Genomic DNA, 18752 nt, shown 5'->3' on the forward strand with positions numbered 1-18752 from the left:
AATGAACCAACAGGACAGTGGCCTGTCCTGCAGAGTGCTATAATAGCTTGCTCAGGCCTGGACAGCCGGACAGCTTCACCAAAGGGAAGTGCGGTCAGGGCGCCTCATGCGCTCCGAGACTCTACTATGACTCTCCGACTTAAAATATAATAAAATAATTTAAAAAAAAAATATTTGATTCAATTTGGGTATCAAACCCGTGATACCGTCTGCTACTTGAACGTACGGTTTTTCTGACCCGGCCAGCCGGATTTTTAAAAAATGTTTATTATATGAGCATATGATGAAAAGTACGGTAGCCGTTGCAATAGAACTTTGCAAGATCTAAAACATCTTTTCTAGTTTTTGCGATCTAAAGGGGACAGCAGGACAGACAAACCACTCAAAACTAATAGTAAAAACAATACAACTTGTTTGTAAAGGGCGACAGCAAATTTACAATGTTGAAGATAAATATTTTTCTTGGTTTTCTCCCTTTTATTTATTTTTTTTTTAAAGAGAAACTGAAATTTGACGTTGACACATTTTTGAGCCAATGTACTTCGTGTTCTGCTTACAGAATGTCACATTAGAACTAGAGCGTTGGGCCAGTGGGGATCAATGGGTGCATCCGACAGGATCCTCGTGCATTTGTCTCATGGGTCCTGCTTTGGGTGTGAGAATGTAGGTACGTGTACGGAAGACTATGTGATAGTGGGTTATTTGTTGCCTAGTTCATAGTTTCTCGTTTTCCAACATGTACATTCGTTGTTGTTTTAAACCGAAATATAAACGTATTGATGTATCATTTTAGAAAATACCGGTACTACTTGTTTCTTCGTGTCGCACACGTCCCTTCAGAGTTGCATCCTAGCCCAAACCTCCAGCAGGACGAGACATCAGCCCCATGTACGCCTACCACACGACCAGCCAGCCATCCTATAATAGATCAGTAGTGATATTCATACGGCGTACGTCAAAAACTAAAACGTTTATGTAATCTCATTTCACCTTCTTGTTCCTTTTGTTTCAAAATATATACATCGGTTACATCCAGTGCTTACTTCCGCCTCCCTAGTTTTCTTGAAACTTTACGCAACTAAAAAAATAGTTCTTTTACAATAATTAAGTTTCTAGGAAACTCATATAACGCACTCAATGCTAAGGTAAAGTTATTAACAATAAAGGCTTACAGACATGAATACTTCAGTTATGCATAAAAATGTATAGTAATGCATACATAGTAATGCACATTTAGTACGGTTTTAGGCCTTTAACAGAAACAAGACCAATGTTTACATAAATGTGCTTACAATAAGCATTTTTGGTCAGAAGCAAGAAGGTACACTCAGATGACTAAACGAAGCCTTTACACCTAATTCAAGCATGATGATGATGATGGTAAAATTGGATTTTGAATTGCACTATTAATTTTAGAGATCTAAATGTGACAGATTGACAGAAAAGGGCAACAGTGACTCGACCATATAAGGAAAGCTCTAAATAATGTGAAATAAAACACTCATGAGTTAACTGGGTATTTTATGTTTATTATTTCTTGGTGCATAATGTTCATTAGATCATGTATGAGGAAGTCAATGCTATCAAAAAGGTTTTTTAAATAAAATGTTTGGTTAAAAAGATCTGACTACCGAAATTTCAATTGCTGACTGCATTTCAAACATAAACAATATTTGTGTACAATCTGAATCATAAATACAACAACAAAAGGAAAATGTGACAGTTAACTATATGTATAGAATAGAATTAAAAGGGCAGCCTTCCATTTAATGGAAATAATCATGCACAAAATTCAATAATTTACAGAGAATTCCTTGAGGTCCATTTCTATTCTGACTGATCACAGCTTCTCTAATGACTGAAACTTGAAATGAGCCCAACAACTGCCACTCATGATCAACCTGCTCAATGTGATCAACTTTTCTTTTTCTAACCTTTGCTGGTTTGTTCAAAGTGATTATGTGTATAAAACAATAGAATAAATGTTTTGTCAACATTACAATAACTCCTCAATAGAACAGGGCTATATATTTATGTTTAAAGATCAAATGTACCTGAAGAGAACAGTTAGAAGAGAATTCAGTTACAATCACATACAGCCATCATTGTCACAGTCATCAATTAAAACATGTCAAGACATTCACACATAAATCTTGTCATATTTGTCCACATGTAAAAAAAAAAGAGTCATAGTTCCACACCAACAAAATACATTCACAGACTAGCTATCTGAGATAAACATAAGCACTTAATACAAAACGCACTTCTTGTTCTAAAATTATGTTACATAATCTCTGACATTAAAACAATACTTTCATCCTCAATCACTAATTTAAAATACAAACTCCTATAAAAAAAAAAAGGTTTTTGATTGTTGGTTAAAAAAAAATTAGAACAATACAAAAAGAGATGGCTTTTTTTTGCACTGAAAGAATAATATTTACATCTAGGCAATATCTGTTGAACGGCTTCATACTAATTGTTAATGTATTTACATGTTGTCAGATCTTGTATTTACACTACCCACTACATTGTTGCATTGGGTTTTTACTGAACATTCCAACCACTGTACTCACTCACAACATATTTATTTTTCATTGCAGATACATGAACAACATTTTAAAAAAATTGAATGTCTTTCCAAAGTAAAATCTACAATAACAAAATATACTGTGGCCAAACCCAGAATTAAAAGTTTCACTTCATTTGTAAACAAAAAAAAAAGTTTAAAAAACAAAAAAGGTTTGTCTAACATAGTTTTGTATTTCTAATTTGACATGAGACCAAGTAGCACCTGAACAAGTTGTTCCCTTGAATTAGACAAGGCCATTCTACCAGTCAGCACCCACTTTCTGTTCTGCCATTTTAAGAGTGATTCAAAAATAGCATCAAACAATGGAAACCTTTGTTAGCTTGCCATTCAAATATAGAAAACAGTTTTCTTTTATTAGAAGGTGCATAATGTTTCACATTCTATCAATAAGTTGAGACAGAAAAAAACAATAATTTTTAAAAAAAATTCCTATAGCTTTATGTAGAGAAAAAAAAAAAAGAAGAAAAATATTTGAGTGCTTTCAGGAATTATTAAAAGTTAACAGAAACACTTTATTTTTTTAGGTGTTATACATAGGTTAGGAGTGAAACAAACTCTCTGGAATGAGAAGATTAGACATTCCAAATTTCATTTAACATCTTTACTACAACCCATAAGACAAAAGAATCTACACTGTGGCGCAGGAGCAGAAATGAAATTTTTGAGGCTAGAAAAAGTCAGCAAACTAACTAAATTATTGGACTTGTCACAGCCTATATCAATAAATTAAATATATATATATAAATATGTATATATAAAACAGTAACTCTTCCATATTAGTACTTTAAGTAAAGTGTAAACTTTTGTTGAGCTTAGTAGCCTCCCTTTGATATAAAACCTTATAACCAATAGCTGATTTGATGATTGTGATATTGCAAAGTTTGTTTTTTTAAATACAATCTTCGACCAAAAAAAATTTTTTTTTTTTAAGAAATTGAAATTCATACATTCAATTAGTTTTCTGAAAGAAAAGCAATAAAAGGAAACAAAAATAATCTAAATTTAAAATTGTCAATAAAATCCTAGCAGGAAATAGTTGAACTCTTTTATGCACTCTCCTGAAGTCCAAAGACAATGAACATTGTACTACTTTTTATTCTTCTATTGCTGACTATCCACTTCAGTTAGATCATTTCCAAGTGTAATAATATGTCAAGCACTTTCATAACAAAATGTTTACCCTGTATCACTTGCACTATAATCAGAGCACCATATCAAACAGACATTTTTCATATACTTACAACTGAAAACAAAACGAATGCCATTCACATGTGGAACTGAAAAATGTGTTGTTGTTTTCTATTCAGACGAAGGGCTGGATGAGACATTTTGTGTTCTTCCTGTTCACTTTTGTATTGGCTATGCACTGTTACTATGATGGCTGCCAAGTGACGCAAGGTCAGCTTGGACTTCAGGGTCTTTATGTAACTCATCAATCTCCTCTGGCTGGACCCGCCGTCTGTCCGAGCGAAGCGAGTGTCCTGATTTGTTTGATTTGTTGCTCTTGGTAGATTTTGTGGACTTGGCAGATTTTGTGCTGTTCGCTCTTTGGGACTGACGCCGAAGGAGATTCTGAGATATGGTTCGATGTAAGTTTTTGCTGGAGGCAACATGAGCATTCTGTCGTAACCAGGGATGTATGCACGCTTGACTTGCTGTCATACGTTCATTAGGGTCTAGCACCAGAGTTTTATCAATGAAATCTTTGGCCAGGGCTGACACATCTTTCCAGTGCTGCGAAATAAAAATAAAAAATGTACACAAAAATAGAAAAACTGATAGAGATACAGTCAATAAATCTTGTAATAAGACCTAAAATTCCCATATGACAATATGTCTTCTTACAAAGCCATGAGTTGACTCTAAAGCATTAATTTTTTTTTATTTAAAAAATAAGATTAAATCAATAAGTGATACCATGACACATTAATTTAAAATCATTTTCATGATGCCATTTTTTATGTAAGCACTTTAAAGGATCTGTGAAGGATATATTTTAAGAGATAAATTTTTAAGATTTTGGTTTATTAACAAAATCAAACAGATTTTTTCAAGGAACATTAAAATTGGTGTCATAATGCTCTATGATTCTTCTACTTATAAACCAAATAATTTAAAATAGGAAAAAGAAATGTAAAAGTATTACAAAAATTAATTATGCATAAAACTGAACTGCTTAAATTAAAGCACCAGTAAACTCCTCTCAAACTAAAATATGGCAACAAAATACTTGTTTTAAATCAGTAGAAAGCTGAGATTGAAATATTTGACTAGATAGTAGAAACATGGGGAAAAGTATAACTTGTAGGCCAATTCTAGAAACTACAATTAAATAAATTTAGTTAGAATAACACTACAATATTTATATCAAATGAGATCATTTTAGCAAATAGAAAGTAACTATGAGTAACCAAGAAGCGTGGTGGCTGAGCGGTAAAGCGCTTTCGAACCGGAAGTCCCGGGTTGATTTCTGGTGAAGACTGGGATTTTTAATATCAGGATTTTTGGGTGCCTCTGAACCCAGCTCTAATGGGTACCTGACACTAGTTGCGGAAAAGTAAAGGCAGTTGGTCGTTGTGTTAGCCACAAGACACCCTCATATACCGTGGGCCACAGAAACAGATGACCTTTACATCATCTGCCCTATAGATCGAAATGTCTAAAAGGGAAATTTTAATTTTTTTTTTTTTTACTTAACTATGAAAACCAATTAAAAAAAAAATAAAAAAATAAAGTGAGATTTATCAGACTTAAGAGTACCAACTATGGTAAAGCTACTATTTAGAGGTACCACAGAGTTAAATATTGACATGTGAAGTATGAAAATAAAGCACTGAGCCATAAGTTCAATTAAAAAAAATAACCTGATCAAATACTCAAATAAAAAAAAATTGACTAAAATCATAAAAGAAATATTACATTACAAAGAAATATTATGGGATGAGTAGCGTATAAGGAGGGCCTGCTTATCAACTAATTCCGTGATGCCAATACTACAGCCCACCAGTCAAAGTCACCTCCTTAAATGGTGCTATCTGGCCCCTTTAAAGTCATACAACTTTTAAAAAATTGCAAATCAAGCTGACTAATATCCTCTTTGTTTTCTCCTTCAAACAAATGTTCTATTAATGATCAATAGTGTTGTTAGGCCTTTAATGACTGACTTAAATCATATGAATAGGTGGGAAAGGTGCATGCAACAAAAAGAATCTTGAAATATTCTTCCTTCTGTGGTATTGTAAAATAAACTGAATCAATTATTGAATGCTATAATGTTATTTGCTCTACCACACTAGTAAACTACCCAAGTACACTTAACACCCAAATTGTCCTACTGACCAATGCCAAAACAGTCATTTGAAGCCTCAAAAACTGTGATTTTTTTTCTATATAAAACAACTCATGACATCTCTTGTAACCCTAAACAACAACAGCAAGGAAACTGTTCTTTAATGGATTCTAGACACATTTAAATAGAAGGCAATGAAAAAGCAGACATACTGGCCAGAGATGGATAATGAACAAACAAATGAAAATTCCTCTCTACCCAGAAATGAAGAAAATGACAAAGAGTAGAATAAATGATAAATGAATCAGCTCACATCCCAATTACAAGAAAAATGATGACTATTATTAGCTATCTAAACATGACCAATACATAATTTAATGCCTCAGAACCGGAGACAACAAAATGAAACAACATATGTTCCAGAAGCTAAAAGTTGGGCTCGAAAACTTGCTTTTATGGAGCATCACCAGAGAATGCCAACAATGTCCTTCAAAGTTGCATCGAGAGGCCTGAACAGGACTCTACTCCAAAACCCTTCAAAAGAAGAAAAACTATATGGAGAACTGGCTGATCTGGAAACCACTACGAGGTTCATCTCAGGTCTAGGATGACTGATGAGACAGAAGAAGTTTGTTCTACTTTTGTTTTAATTAAAAAACAAGGAATATTTATATTTATACTACAGCCCATCAATCAAAGTCACCCCCAGAAGAAGCAGGAAAAAGGAATATAGATTTAGATCAGTTTCAATCCAATCAACACAAATCTTATCTTATATAATACAGACGTTACTTAAAAAAGAAGATGATTACGTCCTACACGTCATGCATTTAGTCATGCATATTAACCAATGACTTAAATTCTGCCACGTCACTAGTTTTCCTGGCTAGCTCAGGCAACCCATTCCATGCTCTAATAGCACTAGGGAAGAAGGACTATTTGTAAAAATTTGTCCTAGCATATGGGATGAGGAATGTGCATTTATCTTTGTGTCTTCTAGAGTATTTAATTAAATTTTGTTTTTGAATTTGAAGATTATGGTTCAATGTTTTATGTATAATTGCTACTTTACTTTTGAGTCTTCTGTCCTGAAGGCTTTCTAAATTTAGTGATTTTACTAAAGGTGTTACTCTAGTCAAATGTGAATATTCGTTTGTTATGAATCTCAATGCTCTATTTTGTGTGTGTTCCAGTTTCTTAATGTTTTCTTGAGTTGAGGGGTCCCAAACGGAGGATGCATATTCTATTCTCCTAACCAAGGTTATTAAAAATTATTATTGAAAACAATTTTACATCTTTGTACCTTTTAACAAATTAAAATTTCCAGCTAATTTCTTGTCTATTATTTGATTCTGTTTGGTTCTATTTTGGAACAACCAAACAATTAAGTTTAAAACTTGTAAAAGAAATAAATCACTATATTTAATAATAATAATGGGCTTCGATTCTGAAGATTAATGATGAGTGCAGTGTTTCACATGGTCATGCAAACCCAGTTGCAACCTGCATATTTTTCCACACCTGAAGTAGACAAAGCCATTGTTCTGTTTGTTTTCTTTAGTTATTGTTCTATATTAAGTCACCTATATATAAAAAGAAGAAGGGGTGAGGTTAAGATATGTTTGTCCCATCAGCAGTAATAGCAACTCTAGAGGTTATTATTAGAGCAGCTATAGTCCTTTTAACTCTTTCTCTCCTAATTGACGATACCACGTTGATTCCACCAGAATGTGGTAAATAATTACGGAGAGAAAGAGTTAATCCATAAATATTTGAAAACAACAACAAAATGGAAATAAAGTCTAATCAATATCTGAGATATGTTGAAAAGATTAACATAAGTCCAAACAAAAAGGTCACTCAAATCACACAAGACTGATCTCTAGTCCAACAGCTACTCTTACTGCTGGGTAATTTTAGAAAAAATAACTGAATTGGGTGCATGAAAATATTACATCAGTTAGTACATATATTTTGTGTAGGGTTGAGTCTGTCCTATTTGTAAATCTATGTTGAAAGTAAATCCAGAAAAAAAAAAAGTTCTCATCTTAAGAATTTGTATCTACTGAATTCACCTTCACCTATCCCTTAGTCTGTTTGACTGCTGTGGTATCATACTACTGAATTAGATAGTTCTAAAAAAATACTGTTAAATGTTTTCTCTATTCTCAGGAACAGATCTATATGGTTTCAATATGGTAGAAATGAAGCAAGAAACAGATGTCAACACCTAGTCACCTGACACAAGTAATCATTCAACACCCCAAGCAAAGCCGCTATTAAGATTGAGATTAAGTGTAGCTACTTTAGGTGTAAGTACCTTGTGCTGAAAAGTGACAAGTGCGAGTACAGCTGTCCCAGAGAGGCCACCTACCAATATAACACAAACCTCATTCCTCCATTGACAGGTTTTTTTTTGTTTTTTTTTTATCTTCTCTTTTTCTGACAACAGTTCATTGTTGTATATATCTTTAGTGTCGATGTAAAGATGTGTGCTTTGTGAGCCAGCTTTTGGTGATTGCAGGGATACGAGTTGCTGGATCTATATGAAATGAATTCACTTATTCTGGGAATAAGTACGGATCTACTAGATATACATGCAGACACTATCTCTAAAACCTAACACCCGCCAAAATTCCCGTTTTACGTTAGACCCACTGGTAGATGTGGAACTGTTGTTTTGTTTGTCCCAAGTCATGTATTGAACTTGTTTGTATTGGCACCGGTCGAGAGATAACCCTTGTGTAACCCTCACTATTGATCTAGTTGTAAGCTTTGATACGAATAAAAATATCTAGCCGCCAACAAAACCATTGTCAGAGAATACTCATAAATCAGAAGTAAACCTACTAAATTATAAGCGTTCGTAGGTCTGCACGTGCATTTCCCTCGCAACGAATGAAGACACGCGCATTTGGCCTTGACCTTCCAGAGCTAAATCTATCATTAAAAAAAAAAAAACGTAGAGAGGAAAGTTTCCACCGTTTAGCCCATGTGTGCGATGTTTGCCAAGGTGTGTTGGCAGCGGTTGCAACAGCTGAAACAGTGTGATGGGTCAGGAAGCAGAGACTTCCTGTCAAGCCGGAAGTGAGGAGAGCAGACTCGACTACTGGGTCTGTGCCCTGTAGATCGGAACTAGACTAGGCAGACCTAGATCTAACTATTTTCAGGATTAAGACACAGCCCAGACGGTTAATAGGCGTCTGATGTGGACTCGAGACTAACAGTTTTTAAACGTCGTAGGAAGAAACAATAACTTTTTTTTGCCTCTGGCAAAGGAATAAATCTAGTTACTAGATGTAGTAATGTAGTAGCAATCCTAAAGTGACTTCTATTTTAGAATTTGACACCCATTCTAAACCTTGCTAAATGTACGTCTAAATCTTGAAATTAACACTTGATGAAGGCCATTAGATTTGATGAAAATTGAGGTAGCCGTGGGTGAGGGAGGCCATTGGATTTGATGAAAATGGTGGTAGCCGGGGGTGAGGGAGGCCATTGGATTTGATGAAAATGGTGGTAGCCGTGGGTGAGGGAGACCATTGGATTTGATGAAAATGGAGGTAGCCGTGGGTGAGGGAGACCATTGGATTTGATGAAAATGGAGGTAGCCGTGGGTGAGGGAGGCCATTGGATTTGATGAAAATGGAGGTAGCCGGATTGGATTTGATGAAAATGGAGGTAGCCGGGGGTGAGGGAGACCATTGGATTTGATGAAAATGGTGGTAGCCGTGGGTGAGGGAGGCCATTAGATTTGATGAAAATGGAGGTAGCCGGGGATGAGGGAGACCATTGGATTTGAAGAAAATGGAGGTAGCCGTGGGTGAGGGAGACCATTGGATTTGATGAAAATGGAGGTAGCCGTGGGTGAGGGAGGCCATTGGATTTGATGAAAATGGAGGTAGCCGGATTGGATTTGATGAAAATGGAGGTAGCCGGGGGTGAGGGAGACCATTGGATTTGATGAAAATGGTGGTAGCCGTGGGTGAGGGAGGCCATTAGATTTGATGAAAATGGAGGTAGCCGGGGATGAGGGAGACCATTGGATTTGAAGAAAATGGAGGTAGCCGTGGGTGAGGGAGACCATTGGATTTGATGAAAATGGAGGTAGCCGTGGGTGAGGGAGGCCATTGGATTTGATGAAAATGGAGGTAGCCGGATTGGATTTGATGAAAATGGAGGTAGCCGGGGGTGAGGGAGACCATTGGATTTGATGAAAATGGTGGTAGCCGTGGGTGAGGGAGGCCATTAGATTTGATGAAAATGGAGGTAGCCGGGGATGAGGGAGACCATTGGATTTGAAGAAAATGGAGGCAGCCGTGGGTGAGGGAGACCATTGGATTTGATGAAAATGGAGGTAGCCGTGGGTGAGGGAGGCCATTGGATTTGATGAAAATGGAGGTAGCCGGATTGGATTTGATGAAAATGGAGGTAGCCGGGGGTGAGGGAGACCATTGGATTTGATGAAAATGGTGGTAGCCGTGGGTGAGGGAGGCCATTAGATTTGATGAAAATGGAGGTAGCCGGGGATGAGGGAGACCATTGGATTTGAAGAAAATGGAGGTAGCCGTGGGTGAGGGAGACCATTGGATTTGATGAAAATGGAGGTAGCCGTGGGTGAGGGAGGCCATTGGATTTGATGAAAATGGAGGTAGCCGGATTGGATTTGATGAAAATGGAGGTAGCCGTGGGTGAGGGAGGCCATTGGATTTGATGAAAATGGAGGTAGCCGTGGGTGAGGGAGACCATTAGATTTGATGAAAATGGTGGTAGCAGTGGGTGAGGGAGGCCATTGGATTTGATGAAAATGGAGGTAGCCGTGGGTGAGGGAGGCCATTGGATTTGATGAAAATGGAGGTAGCTGGGGGTGAGGGAGGCAGGAACAGAAAGAGAGAAAATTTTACTAGGATTAGACTGTTCTTCAAATTTTCCCTTATAGTCACGATCTCTAAATAATTAATAATGATAGTAGTTTATCTCACTAATGTCTACACTGCACAAATCTAGTTATCTTAATTTTGTTTTTGTTTTTTGTGTAATGAATAGATTGTAATCTAGACCTACAGATTAAAGAAAGCAGAAAGGTTTCCATTCAACAAAGACAAAACAATAAATGTCAATCCCCTCTCTCTTTTTTTTTTGTTTGTTTGTTTGACTCAATGTAAGTAAAGAATCGACTATTTATTTATGAAATTAGATCCAACTCTAAACGAATCAGATACTAGCAAACATTTGATTATTCTCCTCCTAACACTACAAGAAGAATAGCGACTTATGTTACAGGGAAGGGGCCATTACATTTCTGATCATAACCCGACCTCCTTCATTTCATATTGTTTTAAAGGCGAACCGATGCTCGTCCATAATGGTCCATATATATATATATAGCGCTGAAGAGGATGGCGAAAATGAAATGTATAAAAACACTTTATGTTGGAGATTTAATCGTGAAAAACCAAAGTTAGCATTGATGTTATAAAGAAACGAAATGAATTTGACTTATTTCGGATGTTCCTTCAGTTTTGAAGATGATTATATCCTAGCCAAAACCTACCGCAGGACAACGGGGTACCATTGAACGACAGTCCAGAGTGCACTATATCGTATTAAACGATATGCAAAATATATTAAAATATAAGAAAACATTTAACGAATTCATTTTGTTGGCTTTTCAGTATCATCATTGAAACATTTACGGGGTATAAGAGCCACTATCTACAGAGAAGAGGATAATTCAATTCTTTGCGCATCCATTTGTCAATCTAGTCTAGTCTTGACTGTTCAGAGATTTTCACTAAATCCTACAACCCGTTCCATTTTAGCTTGTGACTATAGTTCTGTTTCAAGGTGTACGTTATACTCTAATGGCACTTAGGAAGATGAAGCTCTTCAAAGAGTTCGTCCAAACATAAGAAATGTGAAACAGTGGAAAAGAATGTCTTTGGTACTTGACATATACAAAATAAATAAGCCAACCCTGTAAATTAACGACAAGGATAAATGACACCTTTTAAGCCGCGATAATCCTTTACCAACGCGATTCTAATGATGCAAAGTTTAGTAACAGCAACACAGCTCTAGCGACACAAAGTATTGTAACTATTTATAATTTACGCTGTCATTCGACGTAGAATTTACTTTGCAAAGTAATTAAAAAAAAAAAGCTTTGTTACCTAACCATTTCAAAAGTAGGCCTAATATAAGACTAACTTTGTTACCTAACCATTTCAAAACTTAAGAATACGATGGAAAATTTGATTTATATATTAGAGATGAAAACTTAAATGAATACACACATAATAATAGGACTAATACTATGGGATCTGTCGCACAAACAGAAACATTCCTTGGCATTGACTGAACAGAAATTTATACTTTCTCATTTAAACTTGAAATACACAAAGAAAACTGAATTTTGTTTAAATCTTAGACCTTTATAAATAAATTATATATACTATAAAGCAGAAAGTATATAGCGTATGTATGGGTGTAGGCTTATGTCCCGCATAGAAATCACAACCGTTTGACCAATCTTGATAAAACTTGGCAAAAAAAAAAAAAAAAAAAAAAAAAAAAAAAAAAAAAAAAAAGTTGCCCAAATCTATGAAAGTGTTACTATTTCATGGATCTAGGCCATATTTAGATCTAATATTAAGAACTACACTTCGCACTGATAGATTTTTACTTTGACACATGAAAATATAAAATATAGTCTACTGATTTCATTATTTAATAAAATTAACCTTCAATTTTGTGTTTCAAAAGCATTTTTACATAAATATCTGCGAATTCAGACGTCCTGGCGTATTTTATAATCCCCTTCAATTAACAAATAGGGTAAGCCCGTTGTAATTGTACTTTATATTCCAATCATCTCGCTCTACTTTCATAATTTGTATTGCTTACTTTAGTGATCTCTATTCGCCTTTAACAAATCGGGTAAACCCGTTTCCATAGTATTTTATATTTGATATGGATGTGAACCCATTTTCGCAAAACTACTTTTATTTTCATGGCAAAATAGAAAAACTTGAAAGGAACATTAGCTACGTTTGACATAGATATAAATAAATCCTAACCACTAGATTAGTAATGCACAAACTAAGGCCCGCAAGCCACGGATTATTTCCGGCTAATAGGCCTATATATATATATATAGATATATATAGATATATATATAAATATGTCACAGTTTAGAAGTTTGATGCTTAAAAAAAATATGAGAAAACAGCTTCTTTTATACACCCCATTACAATTATTGTAACCAATAGTTAAGCGTTGCAATACATCCATTACAACACAATTATAATGGCAGATCAGTGTCATCATTACATTTTAGAATGAAGATGAATGCATCTAATTTTACATTTTCTTTTTTTAGTGAAGCTAGAAATATGATTTAGTGAAGTAGGCCTATTTTAAACTTTAATACTTGTATATATATAAAGTTGTTCACATAATTAGAACCTGTCTATATGGAAAGGCTCATTATCATGTCATGTTTCTAGCATTTACTTCAATTTGTTGTATAAAACTACAAAACTTATGTTCTTACTATGTTGTTTCAAAACAAGGTACAATGTGTACAATACATTACAAACTATTTTTATTTCAAAATGTTAGTTTTGCTGGATTTTCTGTAACATAACTATGCAAAATTTCCATTTTTTTAAATCCCACTATTTTTTAAGACATTTTAAAAATGTATTAATATGTTTTCCCAAAAGAGCTGAAAAAAAAAATGAAGTAAATTGTTATTTGGTTTCTTGAGTGATTATGTCTGTATCATATATTTTTTAAGTTACAGCTTTTCAAACATGGGGGTTTCATAAATTCACTTCACATCACATTTTTTAAATTTATCTTTTCCCTCTGTCAGTTCTAAATCTTGATTTTTTAATTAACATATGTGTTCTAATATTGCTTCATAGCCAACATCTAGCTTATTGATCAATAATTTTTTTGCTTTCTCCAGTAATTTATTATGTTTTTTGTAAAGGGAAAGACAACCATATCCAGTGCAATGGCACTGAATGTGACAGCAGCCGCACTTCTTCTGCAGTAAACAATATTTACACTGGTTGTGACATCAGCTGCATGCTTCAGAAGTAAACAATATAATATGTTACTGCTGATATTGGATATGTTTGCAATATATATCAGGGTGAAGATGATTTGAATTTATTCTATTTAAAATAGGCAATGAAATAAGCTGAATAGTTGGTTTAAATCTAATCAGAAATGTGTCAACTTTACACTTTTCTTTCAAATTTTAAAATGCAGTCATAAATCTTATTTAACATACAGTCTAACCTAGTTATAAAAAACTTTAAGGTACTGCTTTCAACAAGGCTTTTAAAATTTGGCGTATTTTGGATTTATAAGCATATTTCATATGACTTTGAAAAACCAGCTGTGACCTACATATTTTGTCACATTTAAAGCATTGTCTACCGGGGATACGTTTTTTAAAACATTTGTTCTCTTCTTTGATGTCAGCTTCGTTTAGGACATATGCAGTGGCATTCACAACACCATTCACTAATCAAAGTTAGATCTGTCAAGTTTAGATCTAAAAATATAAAAAAGAAAATCTGATTTCATGATATTTTGCAGAACTTGCTAAGTTCAGGTGCCATTTCATCTCCTAGAAGCAAACCAGTTTGTTGTTAAAACTAAATATTTAAGTCTTTTTTTTTCTCATAAAAATACATTTTAAACTATATTTACTATTAATATTAAAAATCAAGGGAGACCACATTAAGAAAAAGGTAATAATTATTAGTATTTTTTAAAAAACATTAATGTAAACAGTGTTGTATACTGTTCCAAATAAGGAGACAACTAATTATGAATTTAATTTATATTTAAATAAGCTAATCTATCAATCTAATTATGATTAAATAGAACTTAGGTTTTACATTTGTTATATAATTTTTTAATTGCCTTAGAATGCACAACTAATATTTTTAAACAGTATTCTTTGAATAAGAAGATACCATGTAAACTTCTAAAGTATTGTGATACAATGTAAGCTTAAAAAGTACTGTGATACAAACTTTGTAACCTTTTTAAGCCTTAAGGTACAAGTTTACCATAAAATAACGCAGGTTGTCTTTTTTTTTTTTTAATTTAAAATAATTGGAACTTCTGCTGATGAAAAGATGAAATTTATAAATCCTAATGTTACATTATAATTTCAGATTTTTCTTTACTTTTATGGACTTAGTTTTTCAGATTAGACTGACTAAATGTGTAAAAGAAAATAAAAATTTAATGTAAAGATAAAACTGTTTAAAGAACAGAAAAAAAATGTCTCATAAATTGTTCCATTGGATTAAGAAAAGCATCTAGGGTAGCAGAAATATTTTATCATCACATTGGATATAACAGATGGGCCAAAGAAGTGTTAATAGTATGAAGACACATATAATGATATATAGGGGATATATATATGTATTAAAATTGTGGCTATGGAGGAGGCAAACCAAATGTTATTTTTTCTTCCACTAATTGACAAAAAGAGATTTGTGTGCAGTTTCTAACTTAGGGAAAGCAGTGTTCTTCTCATATATATACTTGTATACAGTTCCATAGAAGGAAACAAAAGTACATAAATTTAATTCTTATGGACTACAACTGATGGGTGCATGAAGAGTGTGTGTGAGAGAGGGCAGGACTAAAGTGTGGAAAGGGGTATGTATTCCTAATCAACTGTTCCGTGTGAGGAGCAATGCAAAGCTATTTTATTATTAATTGCTACCATAATTCAAATTGTATGGATGGGAGATCAGATGGGAGATCAGATGCTATTCCAATGCAGAGCAGTCCATTGGAGCACATTGAAACAAAAAGAGATCAGGTGACAATAAGCAATAGTATATAGGCTACATATCAAGTGTTAATCTGAGATTTCTTTTAAAGTTCTGGTACAAATAATACTAAAATAATAATTTAATTTATTGCATTGTTAATAAACAAAATGTAGACTCAATGCGCTATGAGAATATGTATATAATATATATGGCAAACTTCTTGAATATAGTGTACTATAAATCAAAAAATCACTTTACAATGCCTACTTTTTCAACAAAGCAAAGAACTTCTATTGACTAGAAGAATCTCTTATTTATAAATATAGATGTATACTTATATGTTCATATTTTACATTGTTTAAAAATAAATACATATATATACACTATGATGTGTACAATTAAAAATCTTTTTAACCAATCTTATTTTATTTTACTACTAACATTTACTAGTCATAAAAACTTAGCATTATGAATTTTATCGAACATGTTAATTTTAAACCTCTCATTCTGAGTTTGACATCAATATGTATAAATTAGTATATATATTTATATAATGTATTTTTTGTAAACAATATTAAAAATTTCTTTAAAACTGTCAAGAGGCTACTGAAAAGAAAGTTCCATTGGATATGCAGGGATTTTTATTCTAGTGCAGGTCTGAGATAAAGAGTGTTTCACCTTGATTTTTTATTTTGGCCTCATCAAGCTGAATTTTTTTAGGCTGACCACATATAAATTTAATTATGTGTATCCAAATAAACACTGTCACTGATGAACCACAACCATTGAGATATAAAAGAATTCTGAAGAAATGTTTTTAAAATGATATTTACCTCGCCAGCATAACTGTATTTTGCCTTAATTATCATTCTGTACAATCTTGTTCTGTTTTCATCATCAAACGGCATTGTTCCGCTGAGTAGAATGTAAGTAATCACACCTATTGCCCATAGGTCAACCTGGCTAGTATATGGTTTCCGTGCCAAAATCTCTGGTGCAATATACTCTGGTGTGCCACAGGTGGTCCTCATAAGGTTGTCTGGACCCTTAACCATGGCACTGAGCCCAAAGTCTGTAATCATGATTTTGGAATCATGACCTGGATGATAGTACAGCAAGTTTTCTGGTTTGAGATCCCTGTGTGTTATTCCTAGACCATGTAAGTATTTCACACCATCTAGGACCATGGTCAGTACCCTGGTAGCATCACGCTCTGTGAAGCTACCTTTAGCAATTATTCGGTCGAAAAGCTCGCCCCCCGTGGCTAGTTCCATGACCATATACACCTTTTCTGATGCCTCGAATTCAAAAACTTCAACTAACTGAATAATATACACATGTTTCACTCTCCGTAAAACGTTCAGTTCAGCTTCGAACACCTCTTTCCCTTGCACTCTATCAATCATTTTGATAGCGTACGGCTGCTTTGTTATCCTGTGCTCTGCCCTTACTACTCGACTAAAACTCCCTCTCCCTATTAGAGCTTTGATATCGTACTTAGCAGTCACTTTGGAATCGAATTTATCCCTGTATTTTTTCACCTTTTTATTCGTTCTCTGGCCGTGCTCCTGGTTGATTTCGTTGTTGACCTGAGTCGATTGACGAACAGCGGTGTCTCGCAATCGAAGGTGCGTTTGAGCCTGGTTGTCAGCATAGTGTCGATTATTCCTAGTGTTCGCGTCCTGTCTAAAAACTGTTTCAACCAGGTGTGGGTTTGGTGGGGTTTCGGGCACCAACTTGGTGCTCATACAACCCATCGCTTGACGAAACTACACAAAGGTACCAGTGACATCCCTTTGACAACATACGAGATGCACCACAGAACAAAAACACGGGGGTAATCCGAGCATAAAAATGAAATGTTATTTCCGGATCCACATGGATTCCTCCATAGGTTTTGCCACAAACTAGGAAAGATAAAGGTGTACTAGACAACACGCATCCGCGGCTGAAAATAGTGCTGAAAAAATTTCTTTCTCACTAGCATTTTAGTTTTTTTCTTATGATCTTACTAACGTTATTTAGAGAAGAACTTATATTTTAAAGTACTGGAATACTTGTAAATAATAATAATAGAAATAAAAAAATTAAAAGTAAAATTTGATTGATTCCGTTTCGAGTTTAGCGGATTTATCTTAGAGCTAAGCACTACTTTATAATACGGTCAATGCAGACACGTGACCAATTTGTGACGTCACATGTTGTTATAACAACTAACTTAATAACTTGTACTAAATTCACTAGGCTAGCCTACCTAATATTTACTGCCAAGTACCTGGAGATCTCTTCTCTCCCTTTTCCCCCGTTTCAATTTTATATATTCAATATAACAAGGCAAAGCGGCCTAGATTTCATTGTTAGATCTCAATCTACTAAGAGATCTAGATCTAGATTATTTTTTGGGGACTTAAATGACTAAATTAAAAAGAGTAACTTTTTTCAATTTTCAAAAGCAATTTCATTGGTACTTTTATTATTATTATTAATTTTTTTTTACAGTACCAAACCTCGAAATCTTTATTACTTCATTGCAATATAGAGATTTTCGTATTCTACTGTTTATCTATTTAGGTAGAATATCAAGTAGACTATAACAAGTATAAGGCCTATTTATTTATTTGTTTTGGTTTTGGCGAGGTAGATCTAACCTATATATTTTAGGCCTATATAATAGGCGCCTATATGTATTTATAGATAGGGTAATATTATAGGCCTACTTTCTCTATAATTTTAGGCCTGGCTGTCCTGTGTACGTGCTATTATAATATATATATATATATATATATATATATATATATATATATATATATATATATATATATATATATGTAAGAATTTTAAGACCATGTGACAATGGGGCCGCGGGGTTAGAAAAAAATTGAATCATTAAATTTAAGCTACGCCGCTAGAACGTTGCGCTAAAAACTCAATGTCGTGCGTTCAATATTATATATTTATTATTCATTGTTAAATAAAATATGATTTTTTATAGCTAATTATAGGTCTATTATTTGAGCATAAAGTAGGAGTTAAATTTTAAACATAGGCCTATATT

At 34.0% G+C, this 18752-nt stretch overlaps 1 protein-coding gene across 1 annotated transcript; it reads right to left on the minus strand.

Moving 5' to 3' along the window:
* Positions 1-1504: 1504 nt before the first annotated feature.
* On the minus strand, positions 1505-17631 carry LOC106066363 (serine/threonine-protein kinase H1 homolog). The gene is made up of 2 exons (XM_013225357.2): positions 16531-17631; positions 1505-4327 (listed from the first exon to the last, which is right to left on the minus strand). Exons 1-2 carry the CDS (start codon positions 17452-17454, stop codon positions 3953-3955), a joined length of 1299 nt encoding a protein of 432 aa, XP_013080811.2. The 5' UTR covers positions 17455-17631; the 3' UTR covers positions 1505-3952.
* Positions 17632-18752: the final 1121 nt, after the last annotated feature.

This window comes from Biomphalaria glabrata, chromosome 7 (assembly GCF_947242115.1).
Source record: "Biomphalaria glabrata chromosome 7, xgBioGlab47.1, whole genome shotgun sequence".
Taxonomy (NCBI): Eukaryota; Metazoa; Mollusca; class Gastropoda; family Planorbidae; genus Biomphalaria; species Biomphalaria glabrata.

Excerpts from the sequence above, each read along its gene's own strand:
- LOC106066363 (XM_013225357.2), bottom strand. The coding sequence starts at position 17,454 with ATGGGTTGTATGAGCACCAAGTTGGTGCCCGAAACCCCACCAAACCCA. Across the intron at positions 4,328-16,530 it reads AATACAGTTATGCTGGCGAG|CACTGGAAAGATGTGTCAGC; the intron begins GTAAATATCATT and ends TTTATTTCGCAG.